The following is a 20,976-nucleotide window of genomic DNA, read 5'->3' on the forward strand; positions in this document are numbered from 1 at the left end:
AAAAAACACCTGGCAAATAAACTGCCAAAAATGCACTCAGTTTTTAAATCCTTGTTTTCAGCTTTTGCCAGTTTTTTTTTGCCAAATGAAACTACTCAAACCCACCCTCTCTTCCATCTCTAGACATTAATCATTCTCTAGTCCTAAAAACCATACTAGGAGGATTAATTACCCTCTTTAAAGAGGAAACACTGTATCCATGAGCACTGCAAACCAAAAATGCTATTTAATTTGTTTTTAACATTCAAAAGGAAACTCATCCATGTCTTCATGTTTTCTTTGGATTAGAAATCACTTTTAAAAACACCCCCTACAATTTCTGACCATGTTCATCTCGAGTAAGGGCAGATGATGCATGTTGCATTTACTTCCTGGAATCCATCTACCTTTAGCTCAGGCACGCGCACAGGAGAATGTGCTTAGTTTAGAAAACCACCCCTCCTTTGAAGACTCCTGGGATGAATAACATTTACCTAGGCCTAGAATCCAGGAAGTAACTGAAGAAATGTTCAAAAATAAATAAATAATAGGATTTTTGTACTCACCGTAAAATCCTTTTCTCTGAGGTTCATTGACTGACACAGTTCCATTAATCTTGACCATAGGGACCTCCCCAAGCAGTGTCATAACGAGGGGTGGGAACAGCATAAAAACTTGACCCACAACCAAAAGTACCACCTTATCTAGCTGCATCAGAACTTGCGGTCAACAAATGCCACAGTGCATTAATACTCAAAGTAACTGTATTTTTAAAACAGAGTAAAGAGTGCAGAATTGCAAAATTACACGGCCACCTGCAAAACTTTGCGGCCAAAGCAGGCATCAGACGATGCGCTTACATCCACTTTGTAGACCAAGTCGCCGCCATATACACTTGTGCGACTGACGCTCGATGTCAGAAAGCCCAAGAGGTTCCAATTTCCCTGGTGGAATGGGCCGTGACAGAAAAGGGGGCACCTGCCCCTTCAAGGCGTAGGCCTGTACCACAATCTGTCTGATCCACCTAGAAATGGTGGCCAACAAGACCGCCATGCTTTTTTTCGGACCAGCTACTGATATGAACAGAGTCTGACTTCCGGAAGGGAGCTGTGGCAGACAAATACACCCTTAGAACCCGGACCACGTCCAGGGAATGAAGGAACACCTCCTTAGGATGTGTCGATTTGGGACGGTATGGTGAGATGGTAACACAATGTCTTCATTGATGTGAAACGCCGAAACCACTTTAGTCAGAAAAGAAGGTTGCGGACGCAACACCACCTTATCCTTATGAATAACCAGATAGGGCGACTTACAAGACAAGACCGCCAGTTGCGAAACCCTCCTGGCCGATGTAATGGTCACTAGGAAGACCACTTTGAGGATTTCCCTGATGTTCTCAAACGGCGGTTTCTGAAGCGCCGAGAGCACCAGGTTCAGATCCCACGTGGGTAAAGGTGGACGCACTGGAGGAACTACATGCCGGACCCCTTGAATAAAAGTGCTCACTAGAGAGTGAGACGCCAGGGGTCATTGGAAAAGACAACAGCCAAGGCTGATATTTGTCACTTAATGGTCTACTCCTCGCCGTAGAAACAGCAGGATCCTGGATACGGAATAGGTGCGCAGACGCCACCCTTTCTCCTCACACATGGAGATGTAGGCCTTCCAGGTACGATGGTATATCTTCCCGAGAATGACAATTTTCGTGCCCTCAACATAGTTGAAATCACAAGTCCAACACGCCCCCCGGTTTCTTAGCACCTGGCTCTCAACAGCAATGCCATTAAAACCAGTGATGGTAAAGCTGGATGGAGAATCGGACCTCGACACAGAAGGTACTCGTAACGGTAGTCGCCAGGGAGGGTCCGCAACCAGGCGTACTAGGTCGGCGTACCAGGGGCGTTGAGGCCAATCTTGGACAATCAGTATTACTGGAATCCCCTCGGCCTCCACTCTGTGGAGCAGACATGGTAGAAGTTTTAGCAGAGTTAAGGCGTAGATCAGTGGGTACTGACCACACGGAGCCACCAAAGCGTCTGACGCACCTGCCCAAGGATCTCTTGTCCTGGATACGATTCTCTGCACCTTCTGATTGAGACTGGAGGCCAGGAGATCCACGTCTGGTGTGCCCCACTGCTGGATGCAACGCACATTCTCCTGGGTCCAGCATCTGGCGACTTAGGTAGTCCGCCTGCCAGTTTTCTACTCCCGGGTTGTAAATGGCCAACAAGGCCGGTACATGTCACTCTGCCCACTGAAGGATGTGAGCGACCTTCTGTGCTGCACTTGAGCTTCTTGTTCCTCATTGATGGTTGACATATGCCACCGCCGTGGCTTTGTCTGACAACATCCTGATCAGACGCCCTCATAGTCTCATCGACCATGTGGAGAGGCATAGCCCGATAGCTCAGAGCTCGAGCACATTGATCGGCAACTTGGATTCCTCCCCCCGACTAGAGGCCCTGGGTCGACTGTACTCCCAGTACTTCACCCCAGCCGGTCAGGCTGGTGTCCGTTGTGATCACTGTCCAAAGTAGAGGTAGGAACGACTTCCCGGACCGAACTGCCGGGGACTTCAGCTACCAGAGCAGGGAGTCCCTGACTGACTGGCTCACCCGAATCTACCAATCCAGGGATAACCGTGATTTGTACCATTTTGTCAATATCTCCTTCTGCAAGACTCTGGTGTGAAACTGAGCGTACGGTACCGCCTCAAAGGAGGACACCATGAGGTTGGTATGAGCACCGACTTTTAGGTTCAACAGCCACCCAAATTCCTGCAGGGTTTTCATGGTGATCGCCACATCCTCCAATTCTGAGGTGGAAGCTCTCAGGAGGAGATCGTCTAGGTAACCTATGATTGCGATCCCGTGTTGCCGCAACAATGCCAAAATTGGAGCCAATACATTGGTAAAGACTCAGGGTGCTGATGCCAAGCCAAAAGGGAGAGCCATAAACTGGTAGTGGGCTTCCCCAACTGCAAATCACAGAAACCTGGGATGCCTGGGGCATATGGGTATGTGCAAAGACGCCAGGGAGTCCCCTTGATGGAGTGCAGTGACTACTGAGTGAACAGATTACATTCTGAACCGGTGTACTTTTACAAAGCAATTGAGGGCTTACAGGTCCAAGATTGGACTTACCCCTTCCTTTTTGGGGACTACAGATTGGAGTAGAACCCCTGGAACCTTTCCGACTCCAGAACAGGGACCATCACCCCACGGCATAGAAGGTCCCTTACCACCCCCAAGCAAGCCGGGAGTAAGGGTATGTTGGAGGGGAAGAATCTGTTTGGTGGCCAAGAGAGGAACTCTACCTTGTAGTCAGAGGAAATCAGTTTGCAGACCCATTGGTCGGATAACCGAGAGGCCCACCGTGCTGCAAACTCCCAAAGGCGACCCCCCACGCGACGGGCGGGGGCAGACCTTCATTTGGTTGCACTTTTGCTCGCAGGCTTGCGGTTCTAGGGACGCTTTTGTCCTTCAGAGGTTGTCCTGTCAGACTGGGAGCTCTTAGCTGAAGTCCCGGACGGACGAAAAAGCCTCTTTGAGAGGAAAACAAAGGCCCTTGGCTGTGGCGTGGCTCCTTAGTCTTCCTGGCCTGTGGATGCAAGGTACTCTTCCCACCTGTGACATTCTTAATAATGTCATCCAACAAGGCTCCAAAGAGCCGCTCGCCAAGGAAGGGTAGATCAGTCAAGGCTTTCTTAGATGCCTGGTCCGCAGACCAGCATTTTAACCAAATCAGGGGCCGCAGCACCACTGCCGACACCCTAGACAGCAAAGGAAGTATGTCCAGGGCCAAGTCACAAATGTACTTAAGGCCATGCACTAACTGGTCTGATAGTTCCACGCAGACGGGAGTAGCCTGCTGCTTCTCCAATTCATGGTGCAAAAGTTTTGCCCATTCAGTAAGTGTCTGCCACACAAGTGCTGTGGCCAGTACATGTCGTATTGCTGACCCCACAACCATAAACAAGGAACGGGCCACTGCCTCGGCCTTCCTGGCAGTAGGGTCCTTAAATGCAGGAGTCCCCTTTACCAGGATGGTGGTTACATTGTTTAACCTGGCTACTGGGGGGTCCACGACCGGAGGAGCCGACCATTTTTTTTAAGAAGGCTCTCCTCAAAAGGGGTAGAGCACCGCCATTCTTTTAGGGACCGAGAAGGTCCATTGCAGGCTTCCCCATTCCTTGTATATGAACTTATCAAAATAAGTCAGATACGGAAACACCTTAGGTGTACGGGCTGGCTTATGGGACCCAAAAGGGAATGCTACTTCAGCAGAGGAACCTGCTCTATTCTGAATTTTCAGGGTATCACGCACAGCTGTGATAAGTGCTCCAACTAGCTTGCACAGACCCAGACGGGGAATCCTCCTCACTGTCCGATCGGTCCTGGTAAGCGTCATCTGAAGCAACAGAGCAGGGGCCGCTAGTCTCAGCGGAGCCCGAGTCTGTGTCAGAGCTCTCCCCGGGGCTGGGGGGGTTGCGGTGCCGCTTTTTACCACCTTTGCGCCCGCACACCGCCTCCACCCTGGCAACGAACGTTTCGAGGACCGCCGACAAAGCGGCTCGTCTGTTTGCAGACGAGCCGGTTGCAATTGCAGGGAGTTCTGGGGAAGAAATACAGTTTCTGAAACCATGCTGACCCATCCTGTCTGCCACCCTTGGGGACTTAGGACAGGTGCACAATCCCACCCTCCTAGCTGCTGCAGACTGAGGCGCCCCCACTGCAGGACTCCCAACCCTGACCGAGTGCTGTGCTGTTCAGTTACAGGTGTCTGCGTCCAGTATCAGCTCCCAGGTAAAAAAAAAAAATTGTCGTTCTGAGCAGCAGGGACTAGCGCTGAGAATAAAAACCATGCTGGGCTATAACAAAATGGCCGCCCTGTATAAAGGACATAATCACAAGGAAAATGGCAGCCGAGCTACATAAAAATGGCCCCTGACCATGCTTTCCACTGAGGCACACCAAAAATGGCCAACAAATAACTGTACACAGTAAAAAGGACAGAGTAAATGGCGGTAGAACAGCGCTATGGCAATCAGCCCATGCAGACCTCCAGCGGGGAGACCACAGACACCCAGGGACACAGACACCCAGAGCAGCCCCCAATCTAAGAGGAGAGCCCCCCAGGGGACCCCTGGCTACAGGTACACACACTGCTCAGCAGCCCATCATGCAGCATCCCCCACAGGAGGGGGGGAGGGAAAATAGGGACAGGGAGAGAAGAGAGGGAGGAGAGGGACCCCCTAATCTACCTCCCAGGGAATACCCAGCTGCTCAATCCCGCCGAGTGCTGTACTTGCCATCCAGACGAGCAGGGGACATCCCATCACAGACCCACTTTCCGAGCAGTACGGGGTGGCTGCTGGCCACGGCACACTGTGACAAGGACATCGGTAGTCCGGTCATAAATGTGCCTCGGAGCGTACGCTTACCGGCTGCCCCTGGTGTCTGAGGGGCATGTCATGGCCGACCCAGCGAATAGCTAGGGTCTGCACATGCTCAATGACCAGGCTGGGGAGACTACAAGGATCTAGAATATCCAGTCGGCTGTTGATAGCAGATCACAGGATCTTAAAATCTTGCGCAAAACATTCAGCAAAAAATACCAGGACCGATGGTCCCGCAGGGAGCCTAGGTCCATCTCCTTCACTAGGCAGAAGAAAAACTGGAGCTGCAGGAAGCAGGCTGAGGGGTTATTACCAGAGGGACCGCCCCTGGGTGGAACTGTAAAGTTCTGTTTTTTCACATGTATTATATGTTCTTCTTAGTCTTCTCCTGAAGGTGGCATAATAACTCTACGGTCAAGATTAATTGAGCTGTGTCAACAAATGAACGAAAGAGAAAAAAAGTTTAAAGGATAAGTGACATGTGCCCCCCCCCCCCCCGATTAGGATGGAACATGTAACATGTTCCTAGAGCTTCAGCCACTGCCTGCTGCCCCCCCCCCCCCCACGGGGGAGAAGTTCCGTAACCGTAATAGCTGCCAGTTTTTAAAAGCAGCGTAGCGGCTTATAGTTCTCAAACTACCACGGTGCTGTAGAGTGCTGTGGTAGTTTGAGTCTTCCCGTCAGTGAGTATTGGCTTACCCAAGTGGGATGTATGGGTAAGCAGATACACTGACAGTCTAGAGGAGGCTTTCATGGCATCAGTGATCTCCTGATCGCTGGTGCAATGCTTTACACACTCCTAATACAAAAAATAATAAATACACATTTTTTTTTACCTGCAAAAAAGGTGTACATTTTTTTTTTGTACAAAGGCAAACTTATCCTTTAAAACAAGAAAATCTGATATACTTTTCTAGCAATTTACTAATGCAAGCAGAACAAGGATTAAAAATAGTCAATGTTGATTGAGAGCTTTAAGATCTGCTTTAACATAACAAAACAAACATGCAGTGGACTGTCCTGAATTTCTGGCATGATCAACAGGTTCTTGTTCTATATGCTTTTTGAAATTAATGAGAAAGTATAGAAACCATCTAGATTGCATAGAGTAAGGTATTACATGTTAAAGGTATAGACCCTATATAGACCATGGTATAGAAACATGAAAACAAAAATGATAGTGTTGCATATCAGAGCATAAGCAAAACAGAAGATCCTCCACAAGGGCCCCGATATTGTAAATGCCCAGGGAAAGAGGGGTTGAGAGGAATCAGACATGGGGTGGAGAGAGGAGGGGGAAGGGGATGTGGTGTGAGAAAGTATAGTGCAGCCGAAGATTGCAATGTCAAAAAAAATTTGGTGATGGCATCAGAAAATCTGGCATCTTCTCATGTAACATTACTTAAGTTATTCTGGATCTGGTCTATATTGTACTAAGGTTGTGGCACTTCAAGTCCTTCGCAGAGGTAAGAATTAAGGCCAGTCATAGATGGTTCGAAACATGTATGGGCAGGCTGAATTTACCAAAGTTGATCAATTTAGGCACAACCAGCCTTCCTGGATTTCCCCTTTTATTATAGCTAGCAGCTAGTATACTCACTAGCAATAATCACTGAGTTCTCCTGGCAGGGATGGCTTACCTCGCCCACCTGCCGGGAGAACACAATGACTCAATAGGAGGATTTTAGCTGTCAAAACTGTCTGTGTTGATGGGGGAATCAAGTTAATTACTTTCCTGAAACCATGATCAGGGGATTTCAGAAAATCTGTTTTTTTTACACTTACGGAATTCAAAAAAGGAAAACACTTTCCAAAATGTATTTAACAGATTCAGAAGGGAGCAGATGAGAGAAGTTGTGATCTATATACATAAATACTAACATACTGGTTGACGTGTTTCCACAATGCTCTAGAGAAGAGGTAGCCAACCTGGGGCCCTCCAGCTGTTGTGGAACTACATTTCCCATGAGGCATTGCAAAGCTGGCAATTACAATTACTCCCAGAGGCATGATGGGACTTGTAGTTCTGCAACAGCTTGAGTGCCCCAGGTTGCCTACCCCTGCTCTAGAGGCATATTTTTATTCCATAAAAGAATTACTTTTAAATTGGTCAGTGACTAACTTCTTGGGCAAATGTTTAACATGGTCCAGTGTCTTTTTGCTCCCTACCAGAACCATTTCTCTCATCTATTTATAGATAGTGTTCATTTGTTAGAGGCCACTGAAAGATTATAAAGCCAACGGCTTAAAAGCAGGTAATATATAACAAACTACAAAGTTGCAGTTTTGTCATTTCCCTCACAAAGGCATAATTGTGCATTCTGATTTAATATACACTTGGAAAGAACACAAAAGCTTCAGACAAATATATAAAGGGCAGCATTGTCCAGTTTTCAGTCTGTGACAGAGCTATAAATGACCTCTGTTGTCTTCCATTAAATGCACCGTATTGTTTATACACTGCTAAATGACTAGAAGTGTTGGAGCCGCACAGAAGAAATGTGTTTGCATGATTAATGTGGATGATGTGCCAACTTACTTTGAAATGAGCTTTCCTTATTCCATCCTTTCAGCCCCTTCTCTTCTTCATAGTCTCTTAAGGCTTTTAGAATTGGACTCTCATGTGCACTGTCTTCTGTCTTGGGTTTAGCTGCCATATAATTATGTAAAGCATCCTTTTCTGGTGGGGAATGGTACCTTAACAAGATTGGCATTTTATTATTATTGGGTTCATTATTAATCATAATAATCTCTGCATTATCAATATAATAAAGCAGACCTATAGGGTAAACAGTAAGATGAATTGGTACATGTAGTCCAAAAGATAAAGCAGCACTCAGGGGGCTTGAAAGGGGATGAAGTTTTATTTTGACGTTTCGATGAAGCAGAAGCTTGTCTTCCTCAGGACAACAGTAAAGTGAAGTGACACAACATTGACAGCTGTGGCCAAAAGTTTTAAGAATGACACAAATATAAGTTTTCACAAAGTATACTGCCTCAGTTTTTATGAAGGTAATTTGCATTGACTTCAGAATATTATGACGAGTGATCAGATGAATTGCAAAGTCCCTCTTTGCCATGAAAATTAAATCTCGTAAAAAAACATTTCCCTACCGCATTTGTGAAGAAGGCTTCAGGGTGCTCAAGAAAGTCCAGCAAGTACCAGGATTCTCTCCTACAGTTGATTCAGCTGCGGAATCGGGGCATCACCTGTGCAGAACTGCTCAGGAATGTCAGCAGGCAGGTGTGAGTGGATCTGCACACACAGTTAGGTTAAGACTTTTGGAGGATGGCCTGGTATTTAATAAGTGCAGCAAAGAAGCCACTTCTATCCAGGAAAAACATCAGGGACAGAGTGATATTCTGCAAAAGGTACAAGGACTGGACTGCTGAGGACTGGGGTAAAGTAATTTATTCTGATGAATCCCCTTTCCAATTGTTTGGAGCATCCGGGGAAAAAAACAAAACAAAAATAAATAAATAAACACTTGTCCAGAGAAGAAAAGGGGAGCGCTACCATCAGTCCTGTGTAATGCCAACAGTAAAGCAACCTGAGGCTACTCATGTGTGGAGTTGCTTCTCAGCCAAGGGAGAGGGCACGCTCACAATGTTGCCTAAGAACACAGCCATGAATAAAGAATGGTACAAAAACATCCTGTGAGAGCAAGTTCTCCCAACCATTCAAAAACAGTTTGGTGACAAACAATGCCTTTTCAAGCATGATGGAGCACCTTGCCATAAGGCATCAGTGATAACTAAGTGGCTTGGGGAGGAAATCATCCAAATGTTGGGTCCATGGCCATGAAACTCCCCAGACCTTAATCTCATTGAGAACTTATGGTCAATCCCCAAGAGAAGAGTGAAAAACAAAACAAACAAAAAAATTCTAACAAACTTCAAGCGTTGGTCATACAGGAATGGGCTACCAAGATATAGCCCAGAAGTTGATTGACAGCATGCCAGGATAAATAATGGCTCTTTGTATAAACATAATGTAATTGTCAATAAAAGCCTTTGACACTTATGAAATGCTTGTAGTTATACTTCAGTATACCATAGTAACATCTGACAAAAAGATCTAAAAACACTGAAGCAGTAGACTTTGCGAAAATTAATATTTGTGTCAGTCTCAACACTTGGCCATGGCAGTACACCCTAAAAACTCCTCCCATCATTGCCACCCACATTTGATGACATCACATGCAAATGTCAAAGTTCCAGCTAAAAAATGGCAGCAAGTGTTCAAATCCTGTCACTAAAGGCCAGTGACAGAGCATCATGTTGCCTAGGGAGGAGGGCCGCCCAGGCTGATTCAGGGCTGAAATAGAAAAAGTAGTTCATGTGTGGGCAAGTCCGTTCGGTCAGAACTCCGTCGTGAAGACCGTCAGACCTTTTCAGCCGGAAAGTCCGGTCATGTGTACGCGGCATTAGTTCTGCAGCCAACAGTCAAAATATTAAAACTATCCAACAGGACTAAAAATTATGGAAAATCCAAAATAATGATTTGTCACCTGAAAATGACAAAGGGAGAAATCTTCCAATGTGAGAAAAAACAAAAAAAACAAAAAAAAACCCTTATGCTAAAAAAGGTTTAACCACTTCCGGACCACCCGCCGTCGTTATACCTTGGTACTTTGATGTTAAATACCAGGGTTATGGTAGCAGGCTGTCCTAACCCTGGTATTTTTTTTAAATGGCAGGCTCTCTGCTTTAACATAAAAATGGTCTCCGCGGCAGATTCCCACCAAGTTGAGTGAGGGAACGATGGCACCCACTTGACTGAATGCCGTTGGATGAAGCAAAGTCAGACGTCACTTTCACCCAACGGCCTTAAAGGGTCTTTTTTTTATTGCATTTAAGTGTAAATGTGACCCCCAGATCTCACATTAAAGAAGACCTGTCTTGCTTTTTTTTCTATTACAAGGGATGTTTACATTCCTTGTAATAAGAATAAAAGTGATTTTTTTTTTAAAGGAACAGTGTAAAAATAAAAAGCGTGCAGAAGCGAAAGCATACGCAAGTCACACCCGCATATGTAAGCGATGTTAAAACCACACATGTGAGATATTGCCACGATCGTTAGAGCGAGAGCAATAATTCTAACGAAAGACCTTCTCGAACTCAGAATTGGTAACCTGTAGAAATTTTTAAACGTCGCCTATAGAGATTTCATTGTCAAAGTTTGTCGCCATTTCAAGTTTTCTTATTTTTTAATAAAAAAAATTTATAAAAATTTCCCCAAAAAATTGGGTTTGTAACACCGTTTTTGACAAAGTATTGCAATCGCAACCACCATTTCATTCTCTAGCGTGTCTGGGGGAAATTTTTATTATAATATATATATATATATATATATATATCCTTGCGAAAGTATTCGGCCCCCTTAAACTTTTCAACCTTTTGCCACATTTCAGGCTTCAAACATAAAGATATAACATTTTAATTTTTTTGTGAAGAATCACCAACAAGTGGGACACAATTGTGAAGTGGAACGAAATCTATTGGATTTTTGTAAACATTTTTAAACTAATAAAAACATGAAAAGTGGGGTGTGCAAAATTATTCCGCCCCCTTGCGTTAATACTTTGTAGAGCCACCTTTTGCTGCGATTACAGCTGCAAGTCACTTGGGGTATGTCTCTATCAGTTTGCACATCGAGAGACTGAAATTCTTGCCCATTCTTCCTTGCAAAACAGCTCGAGCTCAGTGAGGTTGGATGGAGAGCGTTTGTGAAAAGCAGTTTTCAGCTCTTTCCACAGATTCTCGATTGGATTCAGGTCTGGACTTTCACTTGGCCATTCTAACATCTGGATACGTTTATTTGTGAACCATTTCTTTGTAGATATTGCTGTATGTTTGGGATCATTGTCTTGTTGGAAGATAAATCTCCGTCCCAGTTTCAGGTCTTTTGCAGACTCCAACAGGTTTTCATCCAGAATGGTCCTGTATTTGGCTGCATTCATCGTCCCCTCAATTTTAACCATCTTCCCTGTCCCTGCTGAAGAAAAGCAGGCCCAAACCATGATGCTGCCACCACCATATTTGACAGTGGGGATGGTGTGTTGAGGGTGATGAGCTGTGTTGCTTTTATGCCAAACATATCGTTTTGCATTGTGGGCAAAAAGTTTGATTTTGGTTTTATCTGTCCAGAGCACCTTCTTCCACATGTTTGGTGCATCTCCCAGGTGGCTTGTGGCAAACTTTAGACGAGACTTTTTATGGATATATGAGAAATGGCTTTCTTCTTGCCCCTCTTCCATAAAGGCCAGATTTGTGCAGTGTACGACTGATTGTTGTCCTATGGACAGACTCTGCCACCTCAGCTATAGTTCTCTGCAGTTCATCCAGAGTGATCATGGGCCTCTTGGCTGCATCTCTGATCAGTCTTCTCCTTGTCTGAGCTGCAAGTTTAGAGGGATGGCCAGGTCTTGGTAGATTTGCAGTGGTCTGATACTCCTTCCATTTCAAAATGATCGCTTGCACAGTGCTCCTTGGGATGTTTAAAGCTTGGGAAATATTTTTGTATCCAAATCCGGCTTTAAACTTCTCCACACCAGTATTACGGACCTGCCTGGTGTGTTCCTTGGTCTTCATGCTGCTCTCTGTGCTTTCAACAGAACCCTGAGACTATCACAGAGCAGGTGCATTTATACAGAGACTTGATTACACACAGGTGGATTCTATTTATCACCATCAGTCATTTAGGACAACACTGGATCATTCAGAGATCCTCGCTGAACTTCTGGAGTGAGTTTGCTGCACTGAAAGTAAAGGGGCCGAATAATTTTGCACGCACCACTTTTCAGTTTTTTTATTTGCTAAAAAAGTTTAAAAAATATCCAATAGATTTCGCTCCACTTCACAATTGTGTCCCACTTGTTGGTGATTCTTCACAAAAAATTAAAATTTTATATCTGTATGTTTGAAGCCTGAAATGTGGCAAAAGGTTGTTCAAGGGGGCTGAATACTTTCGCAAGGCACTATTTTTTATAATTATATATATATATATATATATATATATATATATATAGTTTGTTAACTGAGTTTAAACAAAGTGTAAAAAAGAAAAAGGACTTGGTCCTTAAGTGGTTAACCACTTGCTTACTGGGCACTTAAACCCCCCTCAGTCCCAGACCAATTTTCAGCTTTCAGCGCTGATGCACTTTGAGTGACAATTGCGCGGCCATACAACACTGTACCCAAATGAAATTTTTATCATTTTTTTCCCACAAATAGAGCTTTATTTTGGTGGTATTTAATTACAGCTCGGAGTTTTATTTTTTGCTAAACAAACAAAAAAAGATGCAAAAAAAAAAAAATCATGTTTTAATAGTTTGTTATAAAATTTTGCAAACGGGTCATTTTTCTCCTTCATTGAAGTGCGCTGATTAGGCGGCACTGATAGGCTGCATTGGTGGGCACTGATGGGCTGCATTGGTGGGCACTGATGGGCTGCATTGGTGGGCACTGATAGGCTGCACTGGTGGGCACTGATAGGCATAGTTAAGGCGGCACTAATAGGCACAGATAAGGCGGCACCGATGGGCACAGATAAGGCGGCACTGATGGGCAAAGATGGGCACAGATAAGATGGCACGGATGGGTGGCACGGATAAGTGGCACGGATGGGTGGCACGGATGGGCACTGATAGGTACCACAGATAGATGGGACTGATGGGCACTGATAGGTGGCACTGATAGGTGGCTCTGATAGGTGGCACTGCTGGGCACTGATGGGCGACACTGCTGGGCACTGATGGGCGGCACTGCTGGGCACTGATGGGCGGCACTGGGGTGCAGCACCTGAGGCAGATTTTGGGTGGCACTGTGGGTGGCACTGCTGGGTGGCACTGTGGGTGGCACTGTGGGCACTGCTGGGTGGCACTGTGGGCACTGCTGGGTGGCACTGTGGGCACTATGGGCACTGCTGGGTGGCACTGACAGGGGGGCACTTACTTTATTTCAGGATGGCACTGCGGGTGGCAGGTGGGCACTGGCAGGGGGCAGGTGTCCTTTTAAATTGCTGGCCGTGATCGGGACTGATGTCCCGAACACGGCCGCCGGCGATCGGCTTTTTTTTTTTCTCCTCGCGCTGTCAGCGCGAGGAGGAATACTAGCCGATTACCGGCTCCGTTTTATCACATGATCAGCTGTCATTGGCTGACAGCTGATCACGTGATAAGGGGTCTGGATCGACCCCTTACACGGATCGGTGATCAGGCGAGTCTCACGGACTCGCCGATCACAGAGCGCGCCGCGCGCGCCCCTCAGGGGGCGCGCAGGCCGCTCGTAACCGGGACTACGTCAATAGACGTAGTCCCGAAAATGTGGGTCCGCGCTATTGCCGTCATTTTGCAATAGCGCGGATCCCAAGTGGTTAAAGAAGCTCAATAAAAATTTGCAAACGAGCACAAAAAAAGCACAAGCTTCTTCAAGCTGAAATAAAAGCTCAAATGCCTGTACAAGCATCTGTTTTTCTTTTGATCTGCAGTGTGCATGAGCCCTAAAGGGCCCATTCAAACCAAAATATGGTGCAGGAAAGGCATGTTTCTTTTTTTTATAATCTATTATTTAATCAAAAGTCACGATCCACAGCATCAAAACAGTGAAAGCAGAAGGGCATATAGTACAACATAATACAATGTCATATCAGAATAAAAGACACAGAACAAAATCAATATGTATACCCAATTATACCAATTGCACCATATATTCCAGGCCAGAGTATATGTAAAGCACAACATCATATCTTCAAGAATGAGATAAGATACAGCCGTGAATAAATTACTGAACATAGCAAGCCCATGGAACCTTCCTAGATCATTTTTTCCTTTTTTATACCAGAAAAGATAATGTGAAGCCGCAAAAATACGGCAAGAAATAAAGGGAGAAGCGATCTAAAAGAATAGGAATTAGCCAAAAAAGAGAGAGAAATAAGATGGGAGGGAGAGGGGGAGGGAAGGAAAAGAAAGGTATGGGACAGGGTGAGAGGGAACGGGAAAGAATAGAGGGGAGATGGAAGGATGTGAACTCACAGAGCGCAAAAGTAAAATATGACTTGTTTGGTTATCACCGCCGGGTTTCATATGTCACCCCCGAATAATGTGTCCAACTAAATTCAGTCGATGGTGTCGCTTTCCAAGAGAGCTTGCCCCTCAGCAGAGAAGACAAACATATTACATTATATTTAAGTATTGGAGTAGCGCTCATGTTGGTGGCCTGTCGAAAGGATAAGATCCTCCATATTTATTTCCTCTACTTTCCTAAACCAGAGACCAATGGTTAGAGGCTGTGGATATTTCCATTTGAGAGGGATACATGCTTTGGCAGCATCCAGAAGATGGCGAATGACCGATTTTTATGTAGATTTTATGTAGATTGTCCCTGGAATAGTGAAGGCATAGAGAAGAAAGAAACCTGGGTCGTCGGGGAGTGGACTTCTGTGAATTGCTGGGCAATGAAACAGACATCTTTCGAAAATTGTTTGAGTTTGGGGCAAGACCAGAAGATATGCAAATTGTTCCCCCTTCCTCCTGACATTTCCAGCAGGAGTTTAAGGTAAAGGGAAAGAACATGTACAACCTTGCAGGTGTACTGTACCACCTGGTCAGAATTTTAAAATGTATTTCTTGTATTCTTGTGCAGATGGAAGATTTGAATGTAAACCTGAGGATATGTTGTCTTTGGTTCAAGCTTAATGTATGGTTTAGGTCCTGCTCCCAGCTAATGAGGCAAGGTGGTTGATGATTTTCTGGGGGAATAATCAACAGTTTGTAAGTGGTGGCACGTACGTGTCGTAGAGTGCCCTCTTTTCCGAACAGTATTCCTCCAGAGTAGTAAGAGGTTGACAAAAATTTCCAGGGGGCGGTATGGATTTTAAAGAATGACCAAGTTGGAGAGCTCTCCAAAAGTCTAGGCAGAAGGAACCTGAGGGGTTCGTAAGGACGGATAACGACAGCCAGTGCCCTGTGATTTGGAAGTAAGACGCCTGGAAGCGGCCAGTTTATCAAAGTTTGAATGAGTGCATCTTGATATCCTGGATTAAAGAGTGGGTTGCCGAGTATCGTGAAAAGTGGTGAATTTGAGGAAGAGAGAGAGGCTTGGGTGAAAAGTGAGCAGAGTCGTGCAGTCTGGCCAATAAGGGGGTGGCGTTTCAAATTTTTTGACAGCGATTGGTAGCACCAGGGTGCCCTACAAAGAGGTATGGGCTTGTTCCAATTGAGACTATAACTTACTGTGGATTCCAGTCAATAAGTCTACCCAAGTGTATTGCCTGATAGTATTTACGTATGTCTGGTACTGCCAGCCCTCCATATTGTTTGGGTAGGGAAAGTGGTCTTCTATTTAGGCGTGGTCGCTTGTGTGCCCATATGAAATCAGAAAACAATGCCTGTGTCTGTTTGAAGTAGTTAGAAGGGATAAAAATTGGTAAGGCTTGTAAGAGGTAAAGAAATTTGGGAAGGATACTCATTTTAGGCATGTTTCTTTGCACATTTCCTGTGCCACACATGAACACGCTGCCCCCTGCAAGATGCACACAGATGCCAATTATTTGTTAATGGCATTCTAAAAATGCATCTAACAGACAGAACGTTTTTGGACACCAAAACTAATGGTAACGCAGTACCATGCGGTCTGGTGCAGTGCAATCTGAAATAGTGGACTACACGGCCATGCACGTTGCAGTGTGAACCTGGCCCTAAAAGGTTTTCTTTTTTTTGGGGGGGGGGGCGGGGGTCTTTTTTAAATCTCGCAATACAATATTGCCAAAGGAAAGCCTTGCTTGTCGTGAAAATTGATATATGTATTACATGTTTGTTATATGGAATGACAACATAACTGCTGAATCAACATTCTCCTAGCTAAAAATGTAAAAGAGGTACGCAGGTGCAGGAAGAGGTTATATATCTCAATATCATATATTCCATGACCTACAAATGTAGGATTAAACTACCCAATAATAAATAGTGTGTAGGAAGAAATGCAGTGGAGGTTACAAGCAGAATGTAATTCATATGGCTCCTTTTATTGTGATGTTGCATAGGCATGGAGCCTAAAAGCCCATAATCCTTGCACTGTATGCTCTTTTCTCAAGTAATACAGTCTCCTTTTCTTTGTTTACCTACCTGTTTGGCACATATGACGCGTCATGATTATTCTCCATCTCTTTGGCTTTGTTGTCAACTGGTTGACCAGTAGTACACAGTGTTCCAGATTTCACCGACTTCCAGTGTGCAGTGTCCACAGTATGCAAGCTACCAGCAGTGTATGACAATTGCTTGCTAAAATGACAGCATAAAAACAAATGGTCTATGCATAGCTTTGGAATATATGCAAAACAGAATAAATATTTTTTATATTTGAAACCCTACAGAGCCTGCTTATCACTAACCAGCCTCCTAGATACTCAATTCGTGCAGTTTCTGTTTAAACAGGGATTTGCAAATACAGAACCAATCTGAGAAAAAAATATATAATAATATTTTTGGAGTACATTACAGGACACAGAACAAGCATTCATTAACATAGGGTCATGCTGCTGCCTTCAGGAGATTGGACACTGGCAAACAAGGGCTGTAAAGACAGCTCAGTTTAGCCCCTCCCACTCCCAGCCTGCCTCAGTTTTGAAGCAAAGCAATCGTAGGAGTTGAGGAAATGAAATTGGAAAGAAAGAGGCATTAGTCTTCAAAACAACCTTATCCCTTTGTAACATAAGGAAGGGTCCATTTGCAGGTCACCAGCTCAGGGACTCGCATTACAGAGATTACCTAGTGAGAGTAAGTAAAATAATATAGGTTTAAACTGCATTTTTTATAAAGTTGACAGAACCAGGTTGAGATCCAGTGTCATTTGGGAATGTATAGGGGGAACAATGTGAGCATCATCCTGTACAATTGCCTTTACTAATGAGTGACAGGCAAACGATCCTTGGAAAAGAACTGTGCAAAAGTTTTAGGCAAGTGTGAAAAAAATGCTGTAAATTAAGGATGCCTTCCAAAATAGAAGTGCTAATATTTTTAATTTTATTTTTCATCATCTAACAAAATGGAATGTAAATGGTGCGACGACCATGTGTAACTCAAGAACTCTGTGCAGTTGCATACAATTTTGTCAGTCTGGTTTGTTAACTTCTACCCACAACAAATTATTCCTTTGAACTACTCTCCCCTTTAGTCACATCTTAAACATCCAAGCATTACAACTATGGACAAGACACTGATGCAGAAAAGACAATGTGCAACAACTAAATCAACCTACTTTGAACTAGATCGCCATGACTGGCCTTCAGCAACGTGTCGAAGTTTTACCATGCTTTCATGCTCCAGTTGCTTAATCTGTGTTTCCAGCTTTATGACTGTCCTGTTATAAACAGAGCTTCTTTTTATAATAACATTTTCATTTAATAAAAAAACGGTATTGTAACTGACAAAAATAATGTACTCCCCATCATATCTACCCGATTATCTAGGTTCTAGCTAAAGCTAACATAATGCTAATTGTTTCAGGTTCACAAGATCCTCAAGCCTGAACACTACTACACTGTACCTGTGTGCCAATGATGCATACTGTACAAGGGTAATGTTAGGAATCCAACTGGAAGGGAGCAACCACAATGCAAACTCCCATTAAACAAGTTTAGTTAAATACTGATAAACCCTTTAGCAATATATATATATATTTTTTAAACTGAGCATTATTATTTACAATAAACATGAAAGAGACTTGGAGATACGGGACTTTAAAGATACCAAGATAGAAAAAGCACATAATACAAAAAATAAATAAAATAACAATGAGATATTGATTGACACAAATTTAAAAAGGAGCATATATAATGCCTGAAATCATATCTGTTATCATAGGCCTATACATATAACCCATTTCAGAAATAACAGATTACAGTACTCAAATAACTAGATCATTCTGTCCCCTTTTTTCAACATGTTTCGCCTATAGGGCTTCCTCAGGAAAAGGACACAAAATGCTTTATCTGGGTATATAAAAGAGTAAATCCTCAAGATGTATATAACTCGAAAAAAAAAAAAAAAAAACAAACACAAAAATTAGTGCATCCAGATATTTAGACATATGTTAACACAAACACAATTTTTGCAGATGTGTGGCTTCAGAACCCCATATCCCCACAAAATTACTTAAAGTATATGTTCCAATGCAAAACATGATATCACATGTTCCCCCTACCTCCAAAATAGGGGGGCATAGGGATGAGATCCAGTGCAGAAATAGTTCCCAAAAGTCCTGTTATGCACGCACACCAGAGAAATGGTCCATAGAGTGCCAGATGACCCGTAGAGAGGGGTAAATTTGCTACAACCTTGCTTATATATCATACAAATACATTGCCTGTAAAAACATCAAATCATAAAAGAAAAAGAAAAAAAACTTAGTCAAACGTAGAGGGAAGTAGGGAGGCAGATCAAAACAGGCTTCTAATACTGATCAGAACCTACCTCCCGCTAGTGAGTAAACTAAAAGATCAAAATAAAATTCAAGAGCTCGGGTTGACCATACACTAAACAATTGTCTAGTAGATGGTTTTTTGACACCAACAAGATCTGTATGCAAACAATTAAAAATTAATAATGAATATAAATTTGGTGCTATGGCACACGATTTCACCTGGAAACGTTTATATTGGCTGTGTTCAACCACAGTAAAAGATCTCTCACCTTTTGTGACTCCCACACTTTTGTGACTCCCACACTAATATGGGGTATCCGATGGATCCAACCCATGGGTGGGGCAAATGCAAACGAATACCCACAACCTTAAACAAGAGTAAGACGCCACACCAAAAGTCAGATCGCTCCCAAAGGATGACCTGATGTTAAATGGAAAACGACTTGAAGGCACCGATAGGCTTGATGAAGTCAGGGACCTCCACAAAAGGGACAGTGGAGGTCCCTGACTTCATCAAGCCTATCGGTGCCTTCAAGTCGTTTTCCCTTTAAAGCGGAGGTCCACCCTAAAGTGGACCTTCCGCTCATCGGAACCCTCCCCCCCTCCAGCGCCACAACTGGCACCTTTCAGGGGGGAGGGGGGTGCAGATACCTGTACAGTACAGGTATCTGCACCCACTTCCGGGATAGCTCTTGCCCACCCCTTTCCGCAAGTGCCCCGTTGCCTGCTGGGAAAACACACAGATCCCAGAGGCAGCGGGGACCGTCCTTATTGCGCAGCGCGGCTCGCTCATGCGCAGTAGGGAACTGGGAAATGAAGCTGAAAGGCTCCATTTCCTGATTCCCATACCAAAGATGGCGGCGGCAGCACCCGAGAGACGATCTACAGATCGGCTTCGGGTGCCGACATCGCGGGCGCGCTGGACAGGTAAGTGTCCCGGCGGACTCCCGCTTTAACATCTTTAGCATCACAAAGGCTTTTTGCTACTTTGTGTCAGCAATAGGGTATTTTCTAACATGACCTGTAAGCTTGTACCGGAAGTGAATTGTCACTTCCGGTTCCGGCGGCTTGTGGACTTCTGGTTTAGCGTCTGCATGGCGCCATAGTGGCGTGATGTCACACACCGGTGTCTAGCGCCATGGAGAGGGGCTATTTAAACCCGGCCGTCGTTTTCAGCCGGCCAAGGAGTATAGAGGAGCTCGGGACATTCCCTTATCGCGACGTGAAGGTATAAAACAATTTTCAGTATGGCTATGTTTGGGAACTCTTTAATTGGGAACATTCTAATTGGGTACATCTGCTATTTTTGATATATATTATTATCTTTCAAACCAGGTCATCCTTTGGGAGTGATCTGACTTTTGAGGAGGAGTCTTACTCTAGTTTTAGGTTGTGGGTATTCGTTTGCATTTGCCCCACCCATGGGGGGGGGGATCCATCAATATACCCCATATTAGCAGTGTGGGAGTCACAAAAGGTGAGAGATCTTTTACTGTGGTTGAACACAGCCAATATAAATGTTTCCAGGTGAAATCGTGTGCCATAGCACCAGATTTTTATTCATTATTAATTTTTAATTGTTTGTATACAGACCTCGTCAGTGTCAAACAACCATCTACCAGACAATTGTTCAGTGTAGTTTACTCACTAGCAGGAGGTAGGTTCTGATCAGTATTAGAAGCCTGTTTTGATCTGCCTACCTACTTCCCTCTACGTTTGACTACGTTTTTTCTTTTTCTTTTATGATTTGATGTTTTTACAGGCAATGTATTTGTATGATATATAAACAAGGTTGTAGCAAATTTACCCCTCTCTATGGGTCATCTGGCACTCTATGGACCATTTCTCTGGTGTGTGTGCATAAGAGGACTTTTGGGAACTATTTCTGCACTGGATCTCATCCCTATGCCCCCCTATTTTGGAGGTAGGGGGAACATGTGATATCATGTTTTGCATTGGAACATATACTTTCAGTAATTTTGTGGGGGATATGGGGTTCTGAAGCCACGCATCTGCAAAAATTGTGTTTGTGTTAACATATGTCTAAATATCTGGATGCACTAATGTTTGTGTTTTTTTTCTAGCTATATACATCTTGAGGATTTACTCTTTTATATACCCAGATAAAGCATTTTGTGTCCTTTTCCTGAGGAAGCCCTATGGGCGAAACATGT

General features: G+C 44.2%; 1 protein-coding gene across 6 annotated transcripts in view; it reads right to left on the bottom strand.

Moving 5' to 3' along the window:
• MPHOSPH9 (M-phase phosphoprotein 9) overlaps positions 1-20,976 on the bottom strand; it is a 176,651-nt gene that overhangs the window by 36,196 nt on the left and 119,479 nt on the right. For all 6 annotated transcript variants that reach the window (XM_077461900.1, XM_077461903.1, XM_077461902.1 and 3 more), the window contains 3 exons: positions 17,639-17,740; positions 16,507-16,662; positions 7,920-8,077 (listed from right to left, as the gene is read on the bottom strand). In XM_077461900.1, coding sequence (XP_077318026.1) covers positions 7,920-8,077; positions 16,507-16,662; positions 17,639-17,740 — 416 coding nt within the window. The remainder of the gene's footprint in view (positions 1-7,919; positions 8,078-16,506; positions 16,663-17,638; positions 17,741-20,976) is intronic.

This window comes from Lithobates pipiens, unplaced genomic scaffold (genome assembly GCF_037356315.1).
Source record: "Lithobates pipiens isolate NorthernLeopardFrog02 unplaced genomic scaffold, aLitPip1_a1.2 Scaffold_3, whole genome shotgun sequence".
Lineage (NCBI taxonomy): Eukaryota > Metazoa > Chordata > Amphibia > Anura > Ranidae > Lithobates > Lithobates pipiens.